Source organism: Carassius auratus, chromosome 2, assembly GCF_003368295.1.
Source record: "Carassius auratus strain Wakin chromosome 2, ASM336829v1, whole genome shotgun sequence".
Classification (NCBI taxonomy): Eukaryota; Metazoa; Chordata; class Actinopteri; order Cypriniformes; family Cyprinidae; genus Carassius; species Carassius auratus.
The window spans coordinates 24,204,675-24,232,602 of record NC_039244.1 but is presented as its reverse complement, the minus strand read 5'-3'; the positions used below and the strand labels follow the sequence as shown (position 1 = coordinate 24,232,602).

Here is a 27,928-nt window from a genome sequence, read left to right as displayed (position 1 = left end):
TCATTTAAAAATGTGTATGTACCATATAAATACAGAATGCATAAAAAATTGGGGAGGGGGTGTTGGCACAGTTTAACCAAAAAAAAAAAAAAAAAAAAAAACGAAAAGGTTGCCGACCCCTGATGTAAACAGCATATTAGAATGATCTTTGAAAGATTATGTGACACTAAAGACTGGAGTAATGATGCTGAAAGGAATACATTCAAACAATCTCAGGAATAAATTACATTTTAAAATTCAAAGTTTTAAATAGTAATAATATTTCACAGTATTACTGTTTTTACTGTATTTTTATACTGTATTTTGGATAAACATTTAAAACCATAATGTTTCCAAACTTTTGATTTTGTATGTCTATATAATGTTTTTGCATTTACGTTGCCTTAAGGTTCATTATGTGGAACAGTGATAATATTTCAAAGTAATTTCTGTTATTTGGGAAGACAACAAAGAATATATTTTACTGTTTTATAAACATACCAGTAAACACTGTTAAATAGGGATTAAAAGTAAAAAGGGGAGACAATTACATTTTAAATCATCCATGTAAAAACAAACCTGGAATGAGGATTTGGGGACAAAACCATTCTGGTGAATTACTCATCGTAAATTAAATAGAGAGCAAAGTATATGTTGTCTTTTTCATATTGTTACACCAGCATACAAAGGAAGCATACATCTGGGTGGCTAAGATGACCATCTGATCTGGATAAAGATTGGATCCGTATGGCAACGGTGACCTCAGAATAATAATGAAGGAGACTAATATTAGCATAGATGCCATTCTTCTTACAATGTCGTACATCGGGTATTATGGGAAGTGTTCCCTGTACTGGTAGACCTAATTAATGCAGCCTAAATTTTGAATTATAGAAATGTTATAGTGTATTATGTATATGCCAGGTTAAAGAGATGGGTCTAGAAGTAAACTGACAGAATGTGTCTGCCTCCCGAACAACACTAGGCTAGTTGTTCCAGAGTATGGTCACTAAATAAGAAAAGGTCCTGCTGGATGCAGTAGATTTTGATATTCCAGAGGTGTCAAATAATGAAGTACAAATACTTTGTTACCTTACTTAAGTAGAAATTTGGGGTATCTATACTTTATTGGAGTAATTATTTTTATTTTTACATTTTCACGCAATAATCTGTACTTTCTACTCCTTACATTTTAAAAATAGGTTCGTTACTGCTATTTCATTTCGGCTTGTTTTCATTCTGGCTTGTCATCAGTAAAAAAAAAAAAGAAAAAAAAAAACCTATTCAGATAAATCGTGCCATCTGGATGTAGTGAATTTGATTGTGGTTGGATGAGAAGTATAAACATATACCATTCCGACACCCTATTGGTTTGTACGCGATCCATCACACCTGCACATGACACAAATCCAGTGTTGCCAACTTAGCGACTTTGTCTCTAGATTAAGCAACTTTTCAGACCCCCTTAGTGACTTTTTCCCCAAAAAAGCGACTAGCAACAAATCTAGCGACTTTCTTTGACAGACCTTATTTGGTCTCTTTACTCTCCAGTACTGCCGCACAAGCTCTCTCTTTCCCAGTGCACGCACACACCTCTCTCTCTGTTCTGTTCAGCGAGCGAAGAGAGGATCAGCACTTTCAGTAAAAAAAATATATTATGTTGCTTCTAACTCTATTTTACATGCAAGTATAGCCGAAATCACAGCTCAACCATCGTCTCAATCATATGTGTATTTGATTTCATTAGACAATGTCGTGAATAGGATTTAAGTGCAGATTAATATCTTTGAGAGCTGGTTATGTAGTCTTAATGGACCACGCTTCAGTCATTATCATATTCATTCTGTTGTCTGACAACAGAATCATTAAAATATAATAATAAAATCAGTTTTATTGAGAATTTGGCTGCGTTAAAATCCAGTACATGAGTACAGGGACGGAAAACAATAAATAACTAATCATTATTTTACGAAATTCATTGTTATTTGTGATCATGGGTGTTTGCGGAAGGCTGTAAGACCAAGCGGAATCCTCCATCAGCTGCTCCACCTCAACAGTGCACGGGACTCCACTAACTGAACCAGCTTCAACGTCTGGAGTTGGACTTTACTAAATACAACTTATTGATCATGAGCCCAACATTAAGCAAGGCAGGAAAACATTCAGTCTGCCTGAAGGAAAATGTATTTCATTGAGCTAATGCTGTTAAATAGAGAGAGAACCTAATCTATTAACCTATTCTTAAACTTGGAGCTCATTATATTGAAGTACAAATCCAAACACCAGAAACGTTATGCCTTTTGTGAATAATGAAACATTATGAAAAGTATGCATTTTATTTATTCACAGGCTATGGTTGAAATAATATTTGAGTTCACAACTTTAAGTTCCATTGTTTAATAAAATGCTTTATTGGCTAACGTTGCATAGACCTTCAGTTGTCATGCTCTAAAATCCCATGCCATTTGTAATTTCACAGTATTTTCACCTCTTAAAACAATAACCTTTAAAGACACAATTCTACAATGGTCAAATTTACTCAGGCCGATGGAATTCTTTAATGACATTATTTTATTATTATTTATTTATTTTATTTTATTAAATAATTGTAGCCTACATAAATAGGTGAAGCAAAACAAATATTTGGATCATCCCTTATTTTTCCCCTATTTTCTACAAGAATAAACATAACATATTATTAATTCATAGAAATAACTTAAGCAATTAAAACTTTAAATTTAGCATTTAAATACTATTAAACTAAATATCAAAATATCAAATATCACAGTGTATGTAGCCTAAATGAACTTGTGTTAACAATATAATTAGAACTAAAAATATAATTCTTTTTTTTTTTTTAATGAACAATTCCTGTATAAAATGGGGCAGCAACCTTTATATCAAACATTTTTAAATCGTCCACAGCTGAGCAACGTGAGTGGCGGATCTGCGCCAGAGCACGTGAAGTGAATGTGATGCAGAAAGTAATTTTCAGATGAAATTATTATTTTTTTCTTTTTAAATAATATTAAACTGGATAGCCTAGATTTGTCCCAGGCTCTGTTCCTAAGTATATAATAAGTATATAATAATAAGTATATAATAATTACTGTTAACTTGGAGTTACAAATTTTAAGGGATTAATTGCCTATTTTCATTTGTTGAATATTTTTTTTTTAAACATGCTAAAAAATAAATTAAGTTTGTGAGAGGAAAAAATATATAAGTCATGTATAAGTTGCATTTTAATGGATTAATCACCTATTTTTGTTTGCTGCATGGTTTTATTTTAAACACTCTAAAAAAATTTATTAAATTTCAGAGAGAAAAAAAAAGTAATGTATAAGTTGCATTTTATTACATTTAGAAATAATAACGGCAGGCCTAATAATGTTATAATGTACCAACATGATATTTTTAGTTCCCTTAACTTTACAACAAATCATTTAAATTTAACGAATTTATCAGAACAAAACAAGAATTAAACGTATATAATTCAAATGGATGAATATAATTGCAGTATATAATAATATAGGCTTAGCTATAAACAAAAAAAATATATATATAATAATTTAAAGCGAAACATTAAGGTAAGGTTGGGCTTTCTCATTCTCTCACTCAGGGAGAAATCCAAATGTTTCCATATTCGTGATGTTGCCCATTTGAAGCTTAACTATTATTCATGAGGTAAACTAGGCTGTGTAGTTCATGCGTGTTTCAGTATCGACAAAAAAAAACTAACATAATGAGCAATATGCCAAAGTGGACCTTGCCGAATGTCACCGTTAGCGGTTGCTGTTTCTAATGAAAATGTGCGCGAGGCACCAGCGCGATCAAACAGCTGAAACAGAAAATACTTAATTTTTGGTCACACAAGACATAATTCAAAAATGCAAAGTGTTAGCAGTTGGAAAAATCAATAATAATAACTGAATTAATAATAATTATTGCAAAATGCTGGACCGGTCTAATTTCACTGTGTATATGGAACTTGAAGATTTTTTTTTAAACCATGAATTTAGCTTTTTATCCATATATATATATATATATATATATATATATATATATATATATATAAATATATAGACCTTAGATTTATTTACTGTTTTTTAAAGATGTTACAATTTTATATCATAATGTTTTTGTTGTTTTACTTCCTCCTTGTATCTCATTTTACAATTACATTGTTCGCTAATCCGTACCTTTGCGCCACCTGGCGGTAGTTTTGCAAATCATTTTAATACACAGGTTGCCAAGTCTGTGGTTGTTTTTTGCGAACTTTACCAAGGCAACCCTGCCAAAAGCGTATATTTTGACCCTGGGAAGCAATTTTTATCGGGGAACCTCCTGGAAATGCGATTGGGCTAGTTGGGCTAGAACGCACGTGCTGGAGATTTACTTCTAATCACAGGAGCGTCTTTACTGATGAGATGCGCATGAAAATAGCATTCGATTTTTTTGCACAGCCCTACTGTATATACACACAAACACTAGATCTACATTATATTAAAAAAAGACTTTGGTGAACTAATCCTCGTTTTTAACTCTCTGAAGTGAGGCATTTTCTCCTGATAATCCCGAAAATAACTTAAATTACACTTTCAGTTTTGATCTTACAGATAAGAGCAATATATCAATCGATATATCGAATCTGTAAAGGGTCTACTTTTTTCTGCATACAGACATAATAACAACAAAACTTTATGCACTTATAAGATAACACGCAAGGTGTGCTGTCTGCAGCCTTTGTCTGCGCTGATCTTCATTTAGACATGCGTCATTAAAATGAACTGTAACTCCATGAACACTCAACGAAGAGTATTGAGAGCGATATCTATAGAAAGCCTGATATGTCTACTTTTAAACTAAATAAGTGCTGGTGAAAACAAATATTCTGTGATAAAGTAATCCATATGAAAACAACGCGATGTCCGTTTTTCACATCTCCCTTCATTATCTTCTAATGTGACCACGACCCCGCGTTGAACGCCCTATTCAGATTCTAATGTTTCACTGAAGCGTGCGGCTTGAGTATGCCCACACGACAGAAGACAACACAGCCAGACTGTTCTTCAAGTTTTTTTATTTTACTGTTTGCTTCGCGGTGAGAGGAATAAGACATAATTCACCCCAAAAAGATGTGATGTGGTTGAGGATTTGAGATTTAGGTTTCCTCAGAAAAAAAGAATGAAGCACTTTATTCAGCAGAGATCATAAACATGAGTTAGTCTCTTTTTATTCATTTATATACTTGTACTAGTTTTCACATAATGTGTAAACATTTTACTAGTTAAACTTTTTCCAAAGATTTTTTCCAAACTATAATTCTTGACTAAATGTATAATTAAGCGCAGCATTATGAAGTTTCAATAACAATATACAATTCTATAATAATATTTTATAATAATAATAATAATAATAATAACAATATGTGTGTATATATATATATATATATATATATATATATATATATATATATATATATATATATATATATATATAATTTATTTATTTTGTAGAAAATAAGATTTACATTACATTTACATTTATTCATTTAGCAGACGCTTTTATCCAAAGCGACTTACAGATGAAGACAGTGGAAGCAATCAAAAACAACAAAAAGAGCAATGATATATAAGTGCTATAACAAGTCTCAGTTAGGTTAACACAGTACACGTAGGATAGGATTTTAACTAATATAATAAATAAAAAGAAAACGGATAGAATAAAAAAAATAAAAGAATAGAGCAAGCTAGTTAGAGGTCTTTACACATACATACACACATACATATAGAATTGCATAATAAATGAAAAGAAAATAGAATACAAAAAGATTAGAAAGGTAGTTAGATTTTTTAAAGAATAGAATTAGAATAGTGAGTGTTAAAGTTAGAGGGTCAAATATAGATGGAAGAGATGTGTTTTAAGCCGATTCTTGAAGATGGCTAAGGACTCAGCTGCTCGGATTGAGTTGGGGAGTTCATTCATTTAATTTAAAAGTCCGTAAAAGTGACTTTGTGCTTCTTTGGGATGGCACAATCAAGCGACGTTCACTTGCAGAACGCAAGCTTCTAGAGGGCACATAAGTCTGAAGTAACGAATTTAGGTAAATGGGTGCAGAGCCAGTGGTAGTTTTGTAGGCAAACATCAATGCCTTGAATTTTATGCGAGCAGCTATTGGAAGCCAGTGCAAATTGATAAACAGAGGTGTGACGTGTATTCTTTTTGACTCATTAAAAATTAATCTTGCTGCCGCGTTCTGAATTATTTGTAAAGGTTTGATAGAATTGGCTGGAAGACCTGCCAAGAGGGCATTGCAATATTCCAGCCTGGACAGAACAAGAGCTTGAACAAGGAGTTGTGCAGCATGTTCCAAAAGAAAGGGCTTGATCTTCTTGATGTTGAATAAAGCAAATCTGCAGGATCGGACAGTTTTATCAATGTGGTCTGAGAAAGTCAGCTGATCATCAATCATAACTCCAAGGATTCTAGCTGTTTTTGAAGGAGTTATGGTTGATGTGCCTAACTTGATGGTGAAGTTGTGATGGAACGATGGGTTTGCTGGAATCACAAGCAGTTCTGTCTTGGCAAGGTTGAGTTGAAGGTGATGGTCCATCATCCAGGAAGAAATGTCAGTTAGACAAGCTGAGATGCGAATAGCTACCGTCGGATCATCAGGATGGAATGAGAGGTAGAGTTGAGTGTCATCAGCATAGCAGTGGTATGAAAAGCCATGTTTTTGAATGACAGAACCTAATGATGCCATGTAGACAGAGAAGAGAACTGAGTCCAAGAACTGAGCCCTGAGGCACCCCAGTAGTTAGATGTTGAGACTTGGACACCTCACCTCTCCAAGATACTTTGAAGGACCTATCTGATAGGTAAGACTCAAACCATTGAAGTGTTGTTCCTGAGATGCCTTTCGCCAGTAGCGTTGATAGGAGGATCTGGTGGTTAACTGTGTCAAAAGCAGCGGACAGATCAAGCAAGATGAGTACTGAAGATTTGGATTCTGCTCTTGCCAGTCTTAGAGCTTCAACAACTGAGAGCAAGGCCGTCTCAGTTGAATGTCCACTTCTGAAGCCAGATTGGTTGCTGTCAAGGAGATTGTTGTGTGTGAGAAATGTAGAGACTTGTTTGAACACAGCTCGTTCAAGTGTTTTTGCAATAAAAGGAAGAAGGGAAACTGGTCTGTAGTTCTCTAAAAGAGATGGGTTGAGGTTGGGTTTCTTAAGTAGTGGAGTTATACGTGCCTGTCTAAATGATGAGGGAAAAACACCAGTGTGGAGGGAAGTGTTGATGATGTGAGTGAGTGCAGGTACAACTTCAGGAGAAATGGCTTGAAGGAGATGAGATGGAATTGGATCAAGTGGGCAAGTTGTAGGGTGATTAGAAAGGATGAGTTTTGACACTTCTGCCTCAGAGAGTGAAGAGAAGGATGTAAATGAATGTAAGTTTGCTGGTGATATGAGCTTGACTGATTGTGGTGTGGAAAATTGTGCACTAATGTGTTTAATTTTATTAATGAAAAACGTTGCAAAGTCGTCAGCTATTAGAGATGAAGCAGGAGGAGGAGGACAAAGAAGTGAGGAAAATGTTTTAAAAGCATGCGAGAGTTAGATGATTGTTAATTTTGTTATGGTAGTATGTCCTTTTAGCAGAGGAGACATTAGCAGAGAAAGAAGATAGGAGTGACTGATACACAATAAGATCAGTAGTATTTTTGGACTTGCGCCACATCCTTTCAGAAGCTCTAAGCTTAGAACAGTGTTCGCGTAGAACATCAGATAACCAAGCGGCAGAAGGGGTGTTACGGGCTGGCCTGGAAGATAAGGGGCTAACAGTGTCTAAACAAGATGTAAGAGTGGAGCAGAAAGTATCAGTGGCACTGTTAGCATCCAAAGATGCAAACAGTTTAGGGGAAGGAAGTGAAGATGAAACCATTGCAGATAGCCGGGAGGGTGAAAGTGTGCGTAGGTTACGTCAAAAGATGATATGTGGAGGGGTAAGTGATGTGTCAGGGATCATGTTGAGGTTAAGAGTGAGGAGGAAGTGATCCGACGTGTGCAGTGGAGTAACCAGAACATGATCAGTAGAGCAGTTTCGTGTATAAATAAGGTCCAGTTGGTTGCCTGATTTGTGAGTAGCAGTAGTTGACACTCGGTTGAGATCAAAAGAGGCAAGCAGAGTGTGAAAATCGGCAAACAGAGGTTTATCTAGATGAATCTTGAAATCTCCAAGCATAATAGGGGAGTACCATCCTCAGAAAAGGTTGAGAGCAACACATCTAATTCATCCAAAAAGTTACCCAGTGGTCCTGGGGGTCGATAGACAACTAAAAAATTTATTTTAAAAGGGTAGGTAACAGTAACTGAATGAAATTCAAAGGAGTTGTTGATACCCAAAGATGGTAAAGGATTAAATTTACAATCATTAGAGATGAGCAGACCGGTACCTCCACCTCTTCCAGTCCAACGGGGAGAGTGGGAAAATGAGAAATTATTGGAGAGTGCTGCAGGTGTAGCAGCAGCAGACTGGCAATTCCAGAGACCAATAGGAAAAGAAAGTAGTGTATTAGCAGACATAGGCAAAGTATGCAGGTTGTTAAGATTGCGCTGTCTACATTGTGTGTTGCATGGTTTACGAGTGGTAATGATAGTAGGGATCTGGAAACACATAGTAAGATTTGGTTATAAACAAAAAACAACTGAAACAGAAATGAAACAAGGAAAAGGAAAAAGAGTAATCAAAAAAATACTTATATCCCCTGCCGGTGTCACTGCCCAGTGGAGTCGCACGGTAGAGTCGATGGTCTTTACACTACGGTCTTCACACGAGGAGGGCTTAACTGGAGGGCTGCCGCGACCGCTGCCGCGGTACAACAACAAAGGTCTAAGCAAGCGCACAACACTGACAACGTATGCGATAGAGTACGAGACCAAACGCAGCACGTCTCAACACAGTAAACAAACAAGTGTTTCCTAGCAACGACAACTGCGCTAAACACTAATGAGACAAGAAATAAATACACTTACGATCTGCTTTTAACTCCCGCTGATTTAACTGCTTCTCACAAAGGGTATTTCTTTACACTCTCTTGGCTGGTGTTTGAACACACTTTACTGTTTATCACAACAAAGGTCTAAGCAAGCGCACAACAAGTAAGATTGTTAAAAGGATTTCTGAAGGATTGTGTGACTGGAGTAATGATGCAAAAAATTCAGTTTGAAAGTCAGCTTTGATTGTTCCTAATAAACTGTTTAACTGCACTCGCAAGTGGATTATTAAATCATGTTGTGGGATAATTAAATATATTCTAAATAAACTACAAATATAAAATTATATAGATTTATATTGTCCTCAAAAAATATATTGTTTTCTGTGAGTGAGTAAACAAAATGATTTTCACATAATTTAGAAAGAAAAATTTCAGGCTACAAGCTCCAGTTCTCAAAAGTCCCGGGAACCATTGTTCTGTATGTGTTTTATTGCCTTATTCAAGTGTTTTAACATTTTTAGTTTTTCACTAACCACGCAAACATTTTTTTTTTCTCAAAAACACAATAATGTACATACATGCTGCTCACATATTGTTATAGCTGTTTGTTTGTGCTGATTACATTGAGACTAGACTTTAGCCATTTAGATGTGTATAAAAAACTGAAAAAAGCACAAATGTTAGGGCTTGACAAAACTTCTCCAGGCCCCAAAAATACCCTTAGACTCCACAGGGTTAACTCAAACTCTATAAAATCTGTGCAGTATTATTCTCTAGACTCTTTAGGTCAATAATTATCAAAACATTTGCATTTGGACAACTATAAAACCAGTTATTTTATAATATGTTCTTTACATTGTGGACCCAAAGATCTGTAAGTCCTAAAAGAAAGCCCACAACTTCTCAAAAACTGTGTAAAATGATGCATACTTTTCATTCTAAACAGTGTTATATGAATAATTGCAATTATAACCACTAGTTGGCAGCAGAAGACCAATAATGAGCTTATTAAATTCACTGAAATTATACTGTTCATAGGTTTATTAGCCTTTATTAGTATTAAATCACTTTTATAACATTTAAAGTCACATTTAGTCATAAATGACTCATAAGGAACCTCTTCTCTATCTAACTAATTTTGAGAGCCACTGGAATGATCTAAATGCAGTTCAGCTAACAAACAAGCATAGAAGTCATATGTTTATGGCATGGGTAAAGGGGCCCAGTTTTGTATAACTCATCACTGTATTATTGTCCATATCTTTCAGTTTTATTATTGCAAGTATGAAAGAGGTAATGAGTTATCATTTGTTACAGCAGAAAAGATGTCCCGAGTGTACTGCTGTAGGACTGCAGAGTTTGATACATAGTATAACAATTGGCCGTAATGTTTCCTGAGGTCCTTTGTTTCTCATTGTAAGGTGTGTGCTCATTGATTTTTCTTGTGTAGGGATTACATGGACAGACTTTTAGATGAGACGGAAAGCACTGCTTCCAGTCGAGCAACCACACCACTACCTGCCACCTCTAGCAGCAGCACTAGCCAGTCTGAGCGAGAGGAGAATAGCAGTCACAATGGTAAAGTACCTTGTCTTGTTTTCTGTGTGTGTGTGTGTGTGTGTGTGTTTTACAATTAGATTGAAATGCTTTGGTGCATATTTCAGGATACTTTGTTGAAATCAGGTTGGATTAATTTTATATGTTGTGTGTTTGAACCATTTGTTACAGCTATATAGTATAGTATATTTCTCCCGTTCCCAATTTAGGACTCACCAGTCACAGCTCCAGTGCAGATGCCACACAGATCTTGAGCAGTGTGAGCGAGGGGAAGATTGAATCTGTCCCGGTGAATGGAGCATCTAAACAAAGTCTACTAACAGATCATCTTGACTCCAATGGCTGTAAACTAACAGACATTCACAACACAGACAGAAACGGCTCGGTGAAGCACCAACAGGACTGCCAGGGTCTCAGCAAGCCAGCAAAAAAGTTCCGGACAGAATCAGAATCACTGGACCAAGTTGAAATAGACCCTTCAAGGATAAAAGAAGACTGAATAAGACAGTCCAAAAGTCAGTCCAAAATCAAAAACCAGGGCGATGGGACAGCGCTGTGACACCTCTCACCTCATCCACCCTAAATCCAAAGCTACGCTGCTCCAAAAATACCACCCTCTAAACCTAACTACAGCTAATTAATGCGCCTTTTTCATAAAACCATTTTACAGAGAAATGTATATTCTGTATGTAATGGAATTTGTCTGCTATTTTTTTACCAACAAGATATTTATATTTTTTGAGACATTTTGGCAAATGGTGAAAATGCTGTTCAAGCCATTATACATAATTGATGAGGATAAATGTTGGTGAGGGTGTGTTTCCAGGTACATCAAGTGTTTTGATTTATATTGTATATTAATGGTTCAGTGCTCAGCTTTTTTGTGTTGGAGACATATTGCAAGCTCCCGTCAGATGTAGTGAAAATAAATAATCCAATGGAATCACCCCTCCAAAGTTCTGTTTTTGTAAAGTCCCCAGAAAATTGGTTTGCTAGCTGTATGTTTCTTTTAACTGATTGAATCTCATAAGAGAAATGTCCAGGTCATATTGCACCTTTTTTTATTTATTTTATTTATTTATTTTTTTGGTGTAAAGAAAATTAAGGCTATTTTGGGAGCATTATTTAGTTTTATACTGTAATGCATATAAATATTTGACCTGAGAACAGTGAGAAGTAATTTTTTTTTCACATGGATTTATAGTATACCATTGAATAATGACTGAATACATAAGCTTAAGCAAAAAAATATTGTTTATTTTTGTTCAACCAAGTCTAGCAGACCAGTGCAATTTTTGCCATGAAGTGTAGCAATAGCATATTTAGAAACAATTTAGAAATAGTACATTTCAGAAATTCAGGAAGCTTATATATATATATATATATATATATATATATATATATATATATATATATATATATATATATATATACACACACACACATACATACATACATACATACATACATATATAACATTGGAAACACTGACTATTAGAAAACATCTCTCTGTTGCTTCAGAGGACATAGCATACTAAGTCCAACTCTCAATAACCTTGGCCAAAACAATAAAGAGTTCAACATAAACTGTTGCACCAACAAAATAATACATAGTTCAACATAAAGTGTAAAGTCCACGCTAGCTGCTATATGTTTTGCGTTGAGATGATACTTGAGGCTCGTAGATGTGCTGCGGTGATATGCGAACGCTAGTTGGTGCTTCAGTATAAACGGTCCGCCGAAACTCATTCGGTGAGAAACGTTCTGCGGTGCAAAAAATAAGTTATTAAAAATGCGGGAATTTTTTTTTTCTGTAATTAATTAATCTTAGTTAACGCGTTAAAGTCCCGTCCCTAGTTTTCATAGATTACTGTAATACATTAATATCACCCAGTATGTTAAAAAACACAGACTAAAAAAAAATTATGTAGAAATACTTTGATATGTATATATTTTAATCTTACTCTAATAAGATTATGGGGGTAAAATATGCTTAGTGACACAAATATATTATGGTCCTAAAACAGGCTTTATTTTCTTTAATCAAAATATAATGTATTTCATTTGAAAATAACATTTAGTGAGGAAATGTACTTAACAGTTCCTATTAGCTTTTCTCATTGATTATGATGTGAAAAGAATACATTTCTTGCATTTTTTTTTATTTTAATATTCACAGTAGAGGTCGACCGAATTATGGTTTTTGCAGATTAATTGGCACCGATAGCTGATTGCTGGAACAATCGGTTATCTTCAAAACTACATGTCGATAGTTTTCTGTGTTTCGTCCTTTGCTGGACGGCTGATGATTTTCCGGGTTGTTGAGAAGTGGCTGAGAAGGCTCTATTTTCATTATACAGTGCGAGAGCGACCTCTAGAGGATGAAATCACTGACAGGACATGCTGTTTGTTTAGACACGTGACACTGCACGCTGAACAGAGCGAGAAACTTCACACAGAAAATCCTGCAGTGCCATTCACATAGTTTTCCATTAAATTACATTATATTCGCCCAGAATTATTGTTAATGTATATTGAGCATTTTCATCAAAACGTTTGTCTTTCTGTGGCTCTAATGAAGTCTGTATGCTTCATTTATAGAGCTATAATATAGATTGCTCTTTCCATTTACTCCATTTTTTTAAACACTAAACTTCAAACTTATCTTTGCCTTATTGTTTATTCTTTAAGTAAACTTGTGTCTGTTTGGTGAATAAATAAAATGTTTTAGACCACTGTCTGAGTTGAACAGGATGTGACCGGGGTGTGTGTGATACAAGTGAGTTCTCCTAGACCCTGCTAGATAATCACTTGAGTGTTCAAGAATAGAAGCAGTTAAAGTGTGATAATATAGACTGTACTGGTATAATTGTAGGCCATGGCTGGGCTGGTAATCTGGCATACCGGGCAAATGCCCAGTGGGCAGACGCACTTGGGGGCCATTCGATATAATATGATATATATATATATATATATATATATATATATATATATATATATATATATATATATATATATATATATATATATATATATATATATATATATATATATATATATATATATTTTTTTTTTTTTTTTTTTTTTTTATTGGCAAATGACCGGCCTGTAAAGCAGGGACAGTGGCCCATAGGTTAATTTTTCATACTGACACTGGGCTGGCCCAATCATCTCTTAACAGGCTCCACCCCTCCTCCTCTGTTTCTTGTGTCAGATGCAGTCAGTGGCTCAGAGACAGAAATCTGTGGATTTAGGATGGAAACAAAAGCGCAACGGGGTTGCGGAGAAGTTGCGGGCCAAAAAACAAAACAATAATAATAATAATAATTCTAGAGATTGATGCCTCAATATGTGCAAAAATAACCAAACATGTTTAGTGCTGTAGCTTCAGTTTCCACGCCTACATTACCTGATGACATTTTGCAAAAACGGGAACATAGCACATGGAGGTGACTAGCCATGGCAGCGCCGGCGGCACCCAGCCAGAGGAGCAGGTGTCTGATAGTGAAGTCAAGAATGGAAAGAGTGAGCAGGAGAATGTTATTGAAACGGTAAGCATGGTAGCTACATGATTAACAGAGAGGGAGTGTTGGTGGGTGCAGGAGGATAGTGTGATGATTAAATGTTGCCTAAATTAATGAATATTATAATAAGACAACATAATCTTTGTCGCTATTATGTCAGCTAAAGTCAAATAACACAGCATAAGCTTTTTGCATTGTTTTTGTAGCTAGGTTAGCAGTTAACTTATTCAATTGCAACTTCGGCTGACTATTCTAATGTTTGGGGGATTAAAACCCGCCTTGCATTTTGAAAGCTGTATATTTTTGTTCAGCTGTGTATTCAACAACGTATATTTTCTCATGTTTCGAATAAATTTCCAGTATCATTAATATGCAATATTAATGGTGAGTGAATAATATGAATGTCATATTATTAGAATTTTTTGTGTGAGTAATTTGGTAGTATAGTTTATTTATTTTTATTTTTATTTATTTTATTTTTTTAATGGAAGTATCTCCATTGTGAGTTCTTCTATCTGAGATAATCTGCCCAGTTTTAGAAAAAAAAAATTCAGATGGCACGGATGTGGCCACAATGCAAAGTCTTGTCTTAGTGACTTCAGAAAGGCTTTTGTATACTGGTGAACATCTCCTCCACCAGGCAGAGTGGCTCTGCAAGGTTGGCCCGCATCTCCATCATAGCATCTGAGGTCTTAGAAGAGGTAGCAGAAGGCCTCAAACTTGCTAACCTCTCATCAAAGTCTTCCCAAAACATGGCCCCTGCATTGGCAGTCGCACCAGGATCTGAAACTCCTCACTCTGAGCTGGGTTAAAACTGTTAAAGCTGAAGTTATCATAACCTTAATGTCTTAAACTAACATTAATAATTCAAATTCAAAATGTTATTTGCTTTTAATGTATGTCATTATGTCCTTTTTTGAGCAATCTTCTTATACATATATTACACCAATATGTCAAGTCTGCCTAGGAAAACAATTATTATACCAGCAAACTCAAAATTGGAGTAAAAATGAACAAACTAGTCTATAAATACTTTTTATTGTAAGCTTGGATTATTATATTATTATATAGCCTAGTGTTTATTTACCGATAGACAGTCAAGAAGACAAATTAATCAAAATTTTATTTATAACAGGGTTTTATTTATTTATAAAATAATAACAAACGACAGATCCTCAACAAACCGTAACAAAAACACAGTGACAGAAATGTCAGAAATAGCGCATGGGTCTGTCACGTGATTAAGGAACGTGTCAAACTCGACCCGAGACCCGAAAGACTCATGAGATGAACTAATCAATTCTCTTTCCGGCTCAAGACTGCGGTAGTTTTGCGTATGGGTCTGTCACGTGATTAAGGAATGAATTAATCCCGAAGACTTCTTGTCAGATAAGAGGTGAGATGAGCTAATCACAGACTGAAGACCCAGGTAAAGAATGAATATTTTTTTCTGTATCTTATAGCATTTTAGTTTTGTATTGTTTGTAGTGTGATCAACGTTTGCGTAAGTACTAGATGTGTTGGGGAGGTAGCACTTAATATTTTAATAACATTTTGCTAAAATGAACGAAATGACTCGAAAAAAGATTCGTTCAATTTGCTGAACGAGACTCAAAAGTCCGAGTCGGTAAAATGATCCGAACTTCCCATCACTACTATACTTGCAATTGTAAACTAGTTTTTCTGCTGTCTGGTTCATTGAAATTTTTTTTTTAAAAACATTTATTTTTAGAATTAGCAGTATTCTACATCCACATTCTATTGGGTTCTAAAGGATTAACTAGCTTTTATAACATGGAGCACATTGTCCATCTAGGAATCCTGCTCTTCAAGAATACAGGACTATATAACCAAAATGGATCCTTACTAAGTGTATTTTTAATAACTCTTCCAAATAATTGTAATCATCTCTCTCTCTGTCCTTATGTATAGTCAAGCCAGGTTCAGTTAGCAGTGGAGGAGAGCACCTTTGATCACCAGGGAGTCAGTCAAGAGAGAGTGAGTACACTGGTCCATGGCACTTAGTTCTCAGCTTTGTAGGGATTTTTGGGAATGGAACAGTAGATATGCATATCTACAGGGACCGCATGGATGGTTTACTGGTTGGTTATGTTCGACCGATTGTGGTGGGCCGGTCTGAGCAAAAGTGCCAGGGCCCTTTTTTTTTGTCCCAGTCCAGCCCTGTTGTAGGGCCCTATGTTTTCTGTGATGCAGAAAATGCAGACGGAACCGTGGAATCCATTCATAAAAACGGAATTCACAGTTAAGAGCATGTGGCGCTTGCGGTGACTTCAGCGTCTGCCATCTCACTAAATGAGGACGAAAACACATGAAGAACATCTACAGAACTGCACTGAGAGTCACGTCATGAGCATTTGACCGTTTGATTTGAGCAAAAGCATCATATCACATGCACTATTAAGGTATTTATGACAACTCTTCAAAATAAAAGTCCGGTTTTGAAGTTTATTTTTCAGTAGAATGCATAGCCTGCTACTACTACTAAAATGAAACAAGTATTATTTTTTTTAAAGAGCCAGTAAGATGAAAATTCTAAGCTTCCTATCACTGTTTATAAGTCCTGTACATTAGGTTTAAATCCATCCAAGGTTAAAAAACATTGTCATTTTGTCAAAATATAATTTTAAAATTACCTCAGTTCTCAGAGATCCCCAAACGGTTCGCACAAAGCTTTTCAAAAGATTCAGTTTCCTTAAACCCCACCTTTCGGTAGCATACTGTGTTCTGATTGGTCAACTAACATAGTCAGGTTTGATTGGTTGTTCCGCACACACCTCCACGGTAAACTATGCGTTAGCATCTGTTTGGGGTGAATTATGTCTTATTCCTCTCACTGCGAAGCAAACAGTAAAATAAAAAACTTGAACAGTCTCGCTGCTTTTTCTTCTTTGTGGGTGTATTCAAGCCGCGCGCCTCAGTTTGAATCTGAATAGCGCGTTCAGCGCGGGGGCAATAGTAGCCCTATGTTCCTGCACAACCGGAGGCTGCAGATTCAGGACCGCAGATCTGGGCCACAGTTCTAGGACCCTAGTTTTTCCTGACAGCGCCACCTACCGTACTGGCCAATATAGCGATGGCTGCAGTTTCAGGAATGCAGTTCTAGTATCCTGTTGGTTTAGTTTGCAGTCACGTTACTTTGTATATAGCATCAATATATTAATCTCAGTAGCATGTTTTTAAATGTGATTTTTGATTAAAAATGCAGCAGAGTTAAATTACTAAGTGTGCTTTGAGTCACAATTTTAAATTTAAACATGAATTTACACAAAATATAAATGAAATATCAATTTTGTAAAATTGATGTATATCAATGTTAAAACAATTTTAAAAAATGAAGAACCTTAAAAGTCTTGAATTGTCTCTTGAAAAGTCTCTTGAATTATACAGTATATTGATTCACTTCCTTAAGGTGAATTAGTAAGTTAAAGTTGGAATTCAATTAAATTCAATTCAAGTTTATTTGTATAGCGCTTTTTACAAAATAAATCGTTACAAAGCAACTTTACAGAAAATTATGTTTCTACAATATTTAGTAGTAGCTAGTAGTTTGTGCACATTTGACAGGATTTTAGAAAAAATAATAATAATAATACAAGACGTAGTCAGCTAGACGATGAACTATCAATATTATTAATTAAGTTATTATATGATTCAGTCACACATTTAGCAATAATTGTTAGTTCTGTTTGTTGATTCAAGGTTAGCATCATCTGGGGTCCTCTGAGGGTCAGCATCATCTCTTCTCAGGTGTTCTGGATCCAGACTGGAGCTTGTGTAAATCCTAGTTACCACGGGATGTAAATCCCGTGGCGAAACATAGAAACAAAATACAGACATCATTAGCATAGCTGCTGATCCAACAAAGTAAAATTAGTTTAACCCAAGCTAATGAATAAAAATGCAACTTTGAACAGATGCAACTACACTCACAATTAAAAAGATACATTATTCGAATGCTTGGCGAAAGAGATGTGTTTTTAATCTAGATTTAAACAGAGAGAGTGTGTCTGAACCCCGAACATTATCAGGAAGGCTATTCCAGAGTTTGGGAGCCAAATGTGAGAAAGCTCTACCTCCTTTAGTGGACTTTGCTATCCTAGGAACGACCAAAAGTCCAGCGTTTTGTGACCTTAGGGTGCGTGATGGGTTGTAACGTGGTAGAAGGCTAGTTAGGTACGCTGGAGCTAAACCATTTAGGGCCTTATAGGTAAGTAATGATAATTTGTAACTGATACGGAACTTAATAGGTAGCCAGTGCAGAGACTGTAAAATTGGGGTAATATGATCATATTTTCTTGACCTCATAAGGACTCTAGCTGCTGCATTTTGGACTACCTGTAGCTTGTTTATTGACGAAGCAGGACAACCACCTAGAAGTGCATTACAATAGTCCAGTCTAGAGGTCATGAATGCATGAACTAGCTTTTCTGCATCAGAAACAGATAACATGTTTCGTAGCTTGGCAATGTTTCTAAGATGGAAGAATGCAGTTTTTGTAACATTGGAAATATGATTTTCAAAAGACAAATTGCTGTCTAATATAACACCCAGATTTCTGACTGTAGAGGAAGTAACAGTACATCCGTCTAGTTGCAGATTGTAATCTACAAGATTATGTGTAGTGTTTTTTGGTCCAATAATTAGTATCTCTGTCTTATCCGAATTTAATTGGAGAAAATTGTGTGTCATCCAATCTTTTACATTTTTAACACACTCTGTTAGCTTAGATAATTGGGAAGTTTCATCTGGTCTCGTTGAGATATATAGCTGAGTATCATCAGCATAACAGTGGAAGCTAATTCCGTATTTTCTAATAATATTACCAAGGGGCAACATATATATTGAAAATAGAAGGGGACCTAGGATGGATCCTTGTGGCACTCCATATTTTACTGATGATAAATGAGATGACTCCCCATTTAAGTAAACAAAATGGTAGCGATCGGACAGGTAGGATCTAAACCATCTTAGAGCCTGCCCTTGAATACCTGTATAGTTTTGTAATCGATCTATGAGTATGTCATGATCTATGGTGTCGAACGCAGCACTAAGATCAAGTAAGACTAGAAATGAGATGCAGCCTTGGTCTGACGCAAGGAGCAGGTCATTTGTAATTTTAACAAGTGCAGTTTCTGTGCTATGGTGGGGCCTAAAACCTGACTGAAATTCTTCATACATATCATTTTTATGCAGGAAGGTGCTCAATTGAGCAGACACAACTTTCTCTAAAATTTTAGACATAAATGGAAGATTTGAAATAGGCCTATAATTTGCCAGTACACTAGGATCTAGTTTTGGTTTCTTAATAAGAGGCTTGATAACCGCCAGCTTGAATGGTTTTGGGACGTGTCCTAAAGTTAACGACGAGTTTATGATATTGAGAAGCGTTTCTTCTGCTACAGGTAACAGCTCTTTCAGTAATTTTGAGGGTACAGGATCTAATAAACATGTTGTTGGTTTAGATACAGTGATAAGTTTATTTAGCTCTTCCTGTCCTATGGTTGTAAAGCACTGCAGTTTATCTTTGGGCGCGATGGATGAAACTGAAGTGTTAGACGCTGTAGAATCTACATTCGCTATTGTATTTCTAATGTTATCTATTTTATCAGTGAAGAAATTCATAAAGTCATTACTATTTAACGTTGGTGGAATATTTGAATCAGGTGGCATCTGGTAATTTGTTAACTTAGCCACTGTGCTAAATAAAAACCTATGATTGTTTTGGTTATTTTCAATGAGTTTGTGTATATGCTCTGCCCTAGCAGTTTTTAGAGCCTGTCTATAGCTAGACATACTGTTTTTCCATGCAATTCTAAAAACTTCTAAGTTAGTTTTTCTCCATTTGCGTTCAAGACTACGAGTTAATTTCTTGAGAGAGTGAGTATTACTGTTATACCATGGTACAGTACGTTTTTCTCTAACTTTTTTCAATTTGATTGGGGCAACAGCTTCTAATGTATTAGAGAAAATAGTGCCCATGTTGTCAGTAATTTCGTCTAATTCGTGTGTATTTTTGGGTACAATTAGCAGTTGAGATAGATCAGGCAGGTTATTTGCGAATCTTTCTTTTGTGGCTGGAACAATAGTTCTGCCCAGACGGTAACGCTGCGACATATAGTTAATATCAGTTATACGCAGCATGCACGATACAAGGAAATGGTCTGTAATATCATCACTTTGAGGTACAATATCTATAGCAGTAAGATCGATTCCATGCGATATAATTAAATCTAGTGTATGATTAAAACGATGAGTGGGCCCGGTGACATTTTGCTTGACTCCAAAGGAGTTTATTAGGTCAGTAAACGCAAATCCTAATGTATCATTTGCATTATCAACGTGAATATTAAAATCTCCCATGATTAGCGCCTTATCAACTGTAACTAGAAGGTCTGAGAGGAAATCTGCAAATTCTTTCAGGAATTCTGTATACGGCCCTGGTGGTCTATACACAGTAGCCAGAGCAAGAGATACATTAGATTTCTTTTGCATGTCTGACAGAGTAACATTTAGCAGAAGTATTTCAAAAGAATTAAACCTGTATCCTGTTTTCTGGGTAACATTGAGAATATCACTATATATTGTTGCAACACCCCCGCCACGACCAGTCTGACGGGGCTCATGCTTATAACAGTAGTTTGGTGGAGTAGACTCATTTAGACCAAAATAATCATTTGGTTTTAGCCAGGTTTCAGTCAAGCAGAGTAAATCAAAACTATTATCTGTGATCATTTCATTTACAATAACTGCTTTTGGTGCGAGTGATCTAATATTTATGAGCCCAAACTTTAAAAATTGTTTTTGTTCATTTACTTTACATTTTTCTGGTTTAATTACGATAAGATTTTTTTTAGATCCTACATTATATTTATATTTTGACCTCACTATTCGGGGAACAGACACAGTCTTAATAGGTTTTACAGCGCAAGTACCTTTAGCATTTAAGCGGTTAGAACAAAACTCATCATAATGGTTATTTGAGAATTGTCTTACTAGTCACATGGAGCGAAGTGTCCTGGAGATGTTGTCAGAGAGAAGCTCCGCTCCGATTTTGCTGGGGTGTAATCCATCAGCGCGAAACAGTCTAGGACGCTCCCAGAAAAGATTCCAGTTATTAACAAATAGCAGTTTCTGTTCTTTACACCATGACAACAACCATTCATTTAAAGCAAAAAGTCTACTGAACCTTTCGTGTCCTCGTCGATACATGGGCAGTGGTCCTGACACGACGATCGTCGCCGCGGGCATCGTGCTGCGAACCGTCTCGATCAGGCTCCTGAAGTCCCTCTTCAGCGTCTCCGTCTGCCGCAGCGTGGTGTCGTTAACCCCGGCGTGAAGCACGACCGCTCTGGGGCTCTCGCCGTCCTTCAGGATCGCGGGTATCTGCGCAGAAACATCGAGAACACGAGCACCAGGCAAACAATGAGTGTGCACTTTACCTTCGGCTAACGTAGCACTTACGTGTCGGACGATGGAGTCTCCGATGATCACAGCGTCGCGTCCTGTCTCGCGGAGGGGAGCGAAGCGGTTCTGGATGGAGAGCTCGAAGGCAGGAGGGGGAGAAGTAGTCGCCCGGGACCCAGCTCGCGTCCTCCGCTGTGGATGCACCCAGGGTCCGTGGTGTCCCGGCGTCGCAGTGAAGGACATCTGGGAAGATCGCGTCCTGGGTGCGCCGGGCCTGCGCAGAGAAACACACGGAGTAGACGTGGTGGGACTGTTAACAGCACGCTGTATACTTACCCCGGACTTGTGAGCGTCAGCCCGGGATGATTCCAGCGCGGCTCTCCGCTCTCTCAGCTGGGCCTGCCTCTGTTCCAGGTCGCGAATCTGCTTCCCCACGGCCTCGAGCTCGAGCTGCACAGAGTGGAGACATTCATCCGCCATTAAAGCAAGTAACAGTGAGTACAGCAGTGGTAATGTGTGAGAATAGAGTATTAGCAATGTAAGCGCAGTTAGCAGCAAACACGCTTGCTGATGCTAACTGGCTAAAAGCTAATAGCGGACCCGGGAGATCAAAATAAAACTAGTGATAGCGAGGCGCTCTGATTGTTTTTGTTGTAGAATACAATAGAGGATATATTCACGCGTTATATAAACAGAAACAATGATGTATAAAATTGATTTTTAAGTTAAAAATAGTCAATGAAAAGAATATAGTGACAGAGCTCAAACGCAGTACAGCCGTCAACAGCAAACAGCCAGGTATAATTGATGAGTATAATTTAGTGACTTGAATCAGGGTATCGAGTCACTAAATTACTGCCAATATTTTAAAAGTTGTTGAGAGGCAAGACAAGACACAAGAATGATTCAAGAATGTTTATATATATATATATATATATATATATATATATATATATATATATATGTATGTATATGTATGTTATAGTTCAGACCAAAAGTTTGGACACACCTTCTCATTCAAAGAGTTTTCTTTATTTTCATGACTATGAAAACTGTAGAGTCACACTGAAGGCATCAAGGGCTATTTGACCAAGAAGGACGATGGGGTGCTGCGCCAGATGCCCTGGCCTCCACTGTCACCGGACCTGAACCCAATCGAGATGGTTTAGGGGTGAGCTGGACCGCAGACAGAAGGCAAAAGGGCCAACAAGTGCTAAGCATCTCTCGGGGGAACTCCTTCAAGACTGTTGGAAGACCATTTCAGGTGACTACCTCTTGAAGCTCATCAAGAGAATGCCAAGAGTGTGCAAAGCAGTAATCAAAGCAAAAGGTGGCTACTTTGAAGAACCTAGAATATGACATATTTTCAGTTGTTTTACAATTTTTTGTTATGTATATAATTCCACATGTGTTAATTCATAGTTTTGAAGCCTTCAATGTGAATCTACAATTTTCATAGTCATGAAAATAAAAAAAACTCTTTGAATGAGAAGGTGTGTCCAAACTCTTGGTCTGTACAGTATATACAGTATTGTTCAAAATAATAGCAGTACAATGTGACTAACCAGAATAATCAAGGTTTTTAGTATATTTTTTATTGCTACGTGGCAAACAAGTTACCAGTAGGTTCAGTAGATTGTCAGAAAACAAACAAGACCCAGCATTCATGATATGCACGCTCTTAAGGCTGTGCAATTGGGCAATTAGTTGAAAGGGGTGTGTTCAAAAAAATAGCAGTGTCTACCTTTGACTGTACAAACTCAAAACTATTTTGTACAAACATTTTTTTTTCTGGGATTTAGCAATCCTGTGAATCACTAAACTAATATTTAGTTGTATGACCACAGTTTTTTAAAACTGCTTGACATCTGTGTGGCATGGAGTCAACCAACTTGTGGCACCTCTCAGCTGTTATTCCACTCCATGATTCTTTAACAACATTCCACAATTCATTCACATTTCTTGGTTTTGCTTCAGAAACAGCATTTTTGATATCACCCCACAAGTTCTCAATTGGATTAAGGTCTGGAGATTGGGCTGGCCACTCCATAACATTAATTTTGTTGGTTTGGAACCAAGACTTTGCCCGTTTACTAGTGTGTTTTGGGTCATTGTCTTGTTGAAACAACCATTTCAAGGGCATGTCCTCTTCAGCATAGGGCAACATGACCTCTTCAAGTATTTTAACATATGCAAACTGATCCATGATCCCTGGTATGCGATAAATAGGCCCAACACCATAGTAGAAGAAACATGCCCATATCATGATGCTTGCACCTCCATGCTTCACTGTCTTCACTGTGTACTATGGCTTGAATTCAGAGTTTGGGGGTCGTCTCACAAACTGCCTGTGGCCCTTGGACCCAAAAAGAACAATTTTACTCTCATCAGTCCACAAAATGTTCCTCCATTTCTCTTTAGGCCAGTTGATGTGTTCTTTGGCAAATTGTAACCTCTTCTGCACATGCCTTTTTTTTAACAGAGGGACTTTGCGGGGATTCTTGAAAATAGATTAGCTTCACACAGACGTCTTCTAACTGTCACAGTACTTACAGGTAACTCCAGACTGTCTTTGATCATCCTGGAGGTGATCATTGGCTGAGCCTTTGCCATTCTGGTTATTCTTCTATCCATTTTGATGGTTGTCTTCCGTTTTCTTCCACGTCTCTCTGGTTTTGCTCTCCATTTTAAGGCATTGGAGATCATTTTAGCTGAACAGCCTATCATTTTTTGCACCTCTTTATAGGTTTTGCCCTCTCTAATCAACTTTTTAATCAAAGTACGCTGTTCTTCTGAACAATGTCTTGAACGACCCATTTTCCTCAGCTTTCAAATGCATGTTCAACAAGTGTTGGCTTCATCCTTAAATAGGGGCCACCTGATTCACACCTGTTTCTTCACAAAATTGATGACCTCAGTGATTGAATGCCACACTGCTATTTTTTTGAACACACCCCTTTCAACTAATTCAACTAATTGCCCAATTGCACAGCCTTAAGAGCGTGCATATCATGAATGCTGGGTCTCATTTGTTTTCTGAGAATCTACTGAACCTACTGGTAACTTGTTTGCCACGTAGCAATAAAAAAATATACGAAAAACCTTGATTATTCTGGTTAGTCACATTGTACTGCTATTATTTTGAACAATACTGTACATGTCATTTTTGTGACAACATCACAACAGCACCAAAGTGAACCCCTTTTCCATCAGTTGCTGCATGGATAGAATGGCTGTAGGCTTCAACTCTAGAGAAAGAGAGAGCGAGAGACAGAGAGAGATACATAAGAAACATTTTTTAACATATTCAACTGGAATTTATATATATATATATATATATATATATATATATATATATATATATATATATATATATATATATATATATATATATATATATATATGAAAAGTGAAAGTCCTTGCAGCATGTGGTGCATCTCTTCAATTCGGACAGGGATCTCCCTTTTTGGATTGTCAGAGAGTGTACTTGTTAGAATATTTTGAGATCATGAAAATATCCCTAGTGCCTTTTTTAATCATCTGTCCTACAATTAGCCTAATCGAATCCATAAAATCACTTCATATTGGCCATGCAGAACATGACAGAAACTAACACATGATAGCAATGTATAACTGTATGTGGAGTAGACCTGCAGATTAGGCCAAATTGTAACAAACTATTAAAATTGCCAAATGCCTCATTTATCATTGCAAAACAATGCCAAAACAACAGGCTAACACATACTGCAACTAGGCAGTCAGTGCAGTTTAATTATGAAATATATTTTATACATAAATATGGTAAAACAATGACTATTAAGCCAGTATTCACACTAATACATTAAGCTGCAGGTAAATCTTACAAACCTTACATCAACCATGCTCTTGTCATCTGATAAGTTTAATTAATGTGCAGGCTAGATTCACTTATAATACTTCGTCATTAAAACACAATTAGGATTTATGAAATCATAGCCACAAATTAACGTCGTAGTAATTAAACTAGCTCACAAATTCTTAATTTGGTGGGAATTAATTATTAATTCATAGGTAGCAGTTCTCACTATGTAAACTTTGCACCGTTTAAACGTTATAAAATAAAACTTAATTAAATATCGATTCTCACCGTCTGGTTGCTGTCCACGTCGTCCATCTTTAATTAGTGTTGATTCAGTACAGTAGGTGGCGCTGTCACAAAAATACTAGGGTCCTAAAGCTGCGGTCACAGAATTGCGGTCCTGTAACTGCAGCCTCCGGTTGTGCAGGAATACCCTTCTCCGCGGTGGCGTGGTCACAATGGATAAAACGAAGGGAGACATGAAAAACAGACATCGTGTTGTTTTCATATGGATTACTTTATCACAGAATATCTGTTAGCAGCACTTGTTTAGTTTTAAAGTAGACATGTCAAGCTTTCTATAGATATCTCTCTCATGTCTCTTCGTTGAGTATTCACGGAGTTACACTTCATTTTAATGACGTGTTTGTACATGACGATCAGCACAAACAAAGGCTGCAGACAGCACACATACTGATAAGACGCTCCGGAGAAAACAGACACATAACTTCATAATCATACTTCGCGTTGTGATTCGGAGATGCTCTAAATAAAGTTGGTAATGAACCATCTTTTATGGCCAAACGCTTTGAAAATCCCGCTGTACTCACCGAGATTAGAAAAGCAGTAATCAGTGAAATGTTGTCAACACAACAAAAGGGATTTGTTGTACTGCTCTGGTATTATGGTGAAAATGAATTTTTAGCCATTGGTTCTTCTGATCTTCATTTGTTGGCAGTGAAAATAAATAAACGGTCTCCTCGACATGATGCTCTCACACCGAACAGAGCATCTGTGTGTGGGGGTGGGGCAGGTCAGAGTTCCGTTTCTCTCAAGACGGTAGGCGGAGATTATTATGCAAAGTGCTCCTAGTGACGTAGAGATGGGCAAAAGATTTGAAATCTATAACGACTTGTTTCAGCGATTCAGAGTCGACTCCTTACTTTAGAAGCCAATAACTTTATAAATCGTGTACTTTTTGGTTTAATTATTTGCACATTGTTTACACTGATGGACAGCTACATCATACACTGTAATACAGTAATTTTTTGATTTCCCATCAAGCAATGGGTTAGCTGGAATCACCAGGAGTTCTGTCTTCGTAAGGTTAAGCTGAAGGTGATGGTCATTCATCCAGCTAGAGATGTCACTCAGACAGGCTGAAATGCGAGCAGCTACCGTCGGGTCATCTGGTTGGAATGAGAAGTAGAGATGTGTGTCATCAGTGTAGCAGTGATAAGAAAAGCCATGCTTCTGAATTACAGATCCTAATGACGTCATGTAGATGGAGAAGAGAAGTGGTCCAAGTACTGAGCCTTGAGGAACCCTAGTAGCAAGGTGGTGTGACTTTGAAACATCACCCCTCCAAGACACACTGAAGGATCTGTCAGAGAGGTAGGACATAACCCACAGGAGTGCTGTTCCAGAGATGCCCATCTTTCTGAGGGTGGACAGGAGAATCTGGTGATTAACAGTGTCAACAGCAGCAGAAAGGTCCAGTAAGATGAGTACCGAGGATTTTGAAGCTGCTCTTGCTACTCGCAGGGCTTCAGTAACCGAGAGCAGAGCAGTCTCAGTTGAGTGGCTACTTTTTGAAGCCAGATTGGTTGCTGTCCAGGAGGTTTGTTCTGTACAAGGACCATAGAAAGCTGGTTGAACACAGCTCGCTCAAGTGTCTTTGCAATGAATGGAAGAAGGGATACCGGTCTGTAGTTTTCAAGAAGCACTGGATTTAGAGATGGTTTCTTGAGCAGTGGGCTTACCGAGCCTGCTTGGATGCTGAGGAAATGTTCCAGAGTGAAGAGAGGAGTTGATGACGTGAGTAAGCGAAGGTATGACTGAAGAAGAGATCACTTGAAAGAGGTGGGCATCGGATCAAGTGGACAAGTAGTTAGGATGATTGGACAGGAGAAGTTTGGAGACGTCCATCTCTGAGAGTGGGGAGAAGGAGGAGAAGAGTGTGCGTCGGTCATTGTGAAGTTGTCCTCAGTCTTCGGTGTGGAGAATTGGTCACTGAAGTATCTTGTCTTATTTGTGAAGAAAACTGCAAAGTGGTCCGCTGTAAGAGTCGATGGAGGAGGTGGTGGCGGTGGATTAAGAAGAGAAGAGAAAGTCTTGAAAGAGTGTCTGAGCGTCACAACACCTGTTAATTTTGTTGTGGTAGTAGGATGTTTTAGCAGTGAAGACATTTGCAGAGAAGGAAGAGAGGAGAGACTGATACACACTGAGGTCGGTAGAGTTTCTTGATTTCTGCCTTTCCTCTCTGCAGCCCTGAGTTTAGAGCGATGTTCACGGAGAACCTCGGACAGCCAGGGGGCAGATGGGGCGGTGCATTGCTGGTCTAGACAACAGTGGGCAAAGTTGTCCAAGCAAGATGTTAAAGTGGAG

At 37.1% G+C, this 27,928-nt stretch overlaps 1 protein-coding gene across 1 annotated transcript in view; it reads left to right on the top strand.

Annotated features, from left to right (window-relative positions):
* Positions 1–11,484, top strand: part of mier1b (mesoderm induction early response 1b, transcriptional regulator) — a 136,578-nt gene extending 125,094 nt beyond the window's left edge. Inside the window, exons 12-13 of the mRNA XM_026195236.1 lie at positions 10,428–10,555; positions 10,744–11,484. Of these exons, the coding sequence (XP_026051021.1) occupies positions 10,428–10,555; positions 10,744–11,033 (418 nt within the window). The 3' untranslated portion in view covers positions 11,034–11,484. The remainder of the gene's footprint in view (positions 1–10,427; positions 10,556–10,743) is intronic.
* The last annotated feature ends 16,444 nt before the right edge of the window (positions 11,485–27,928 follow it).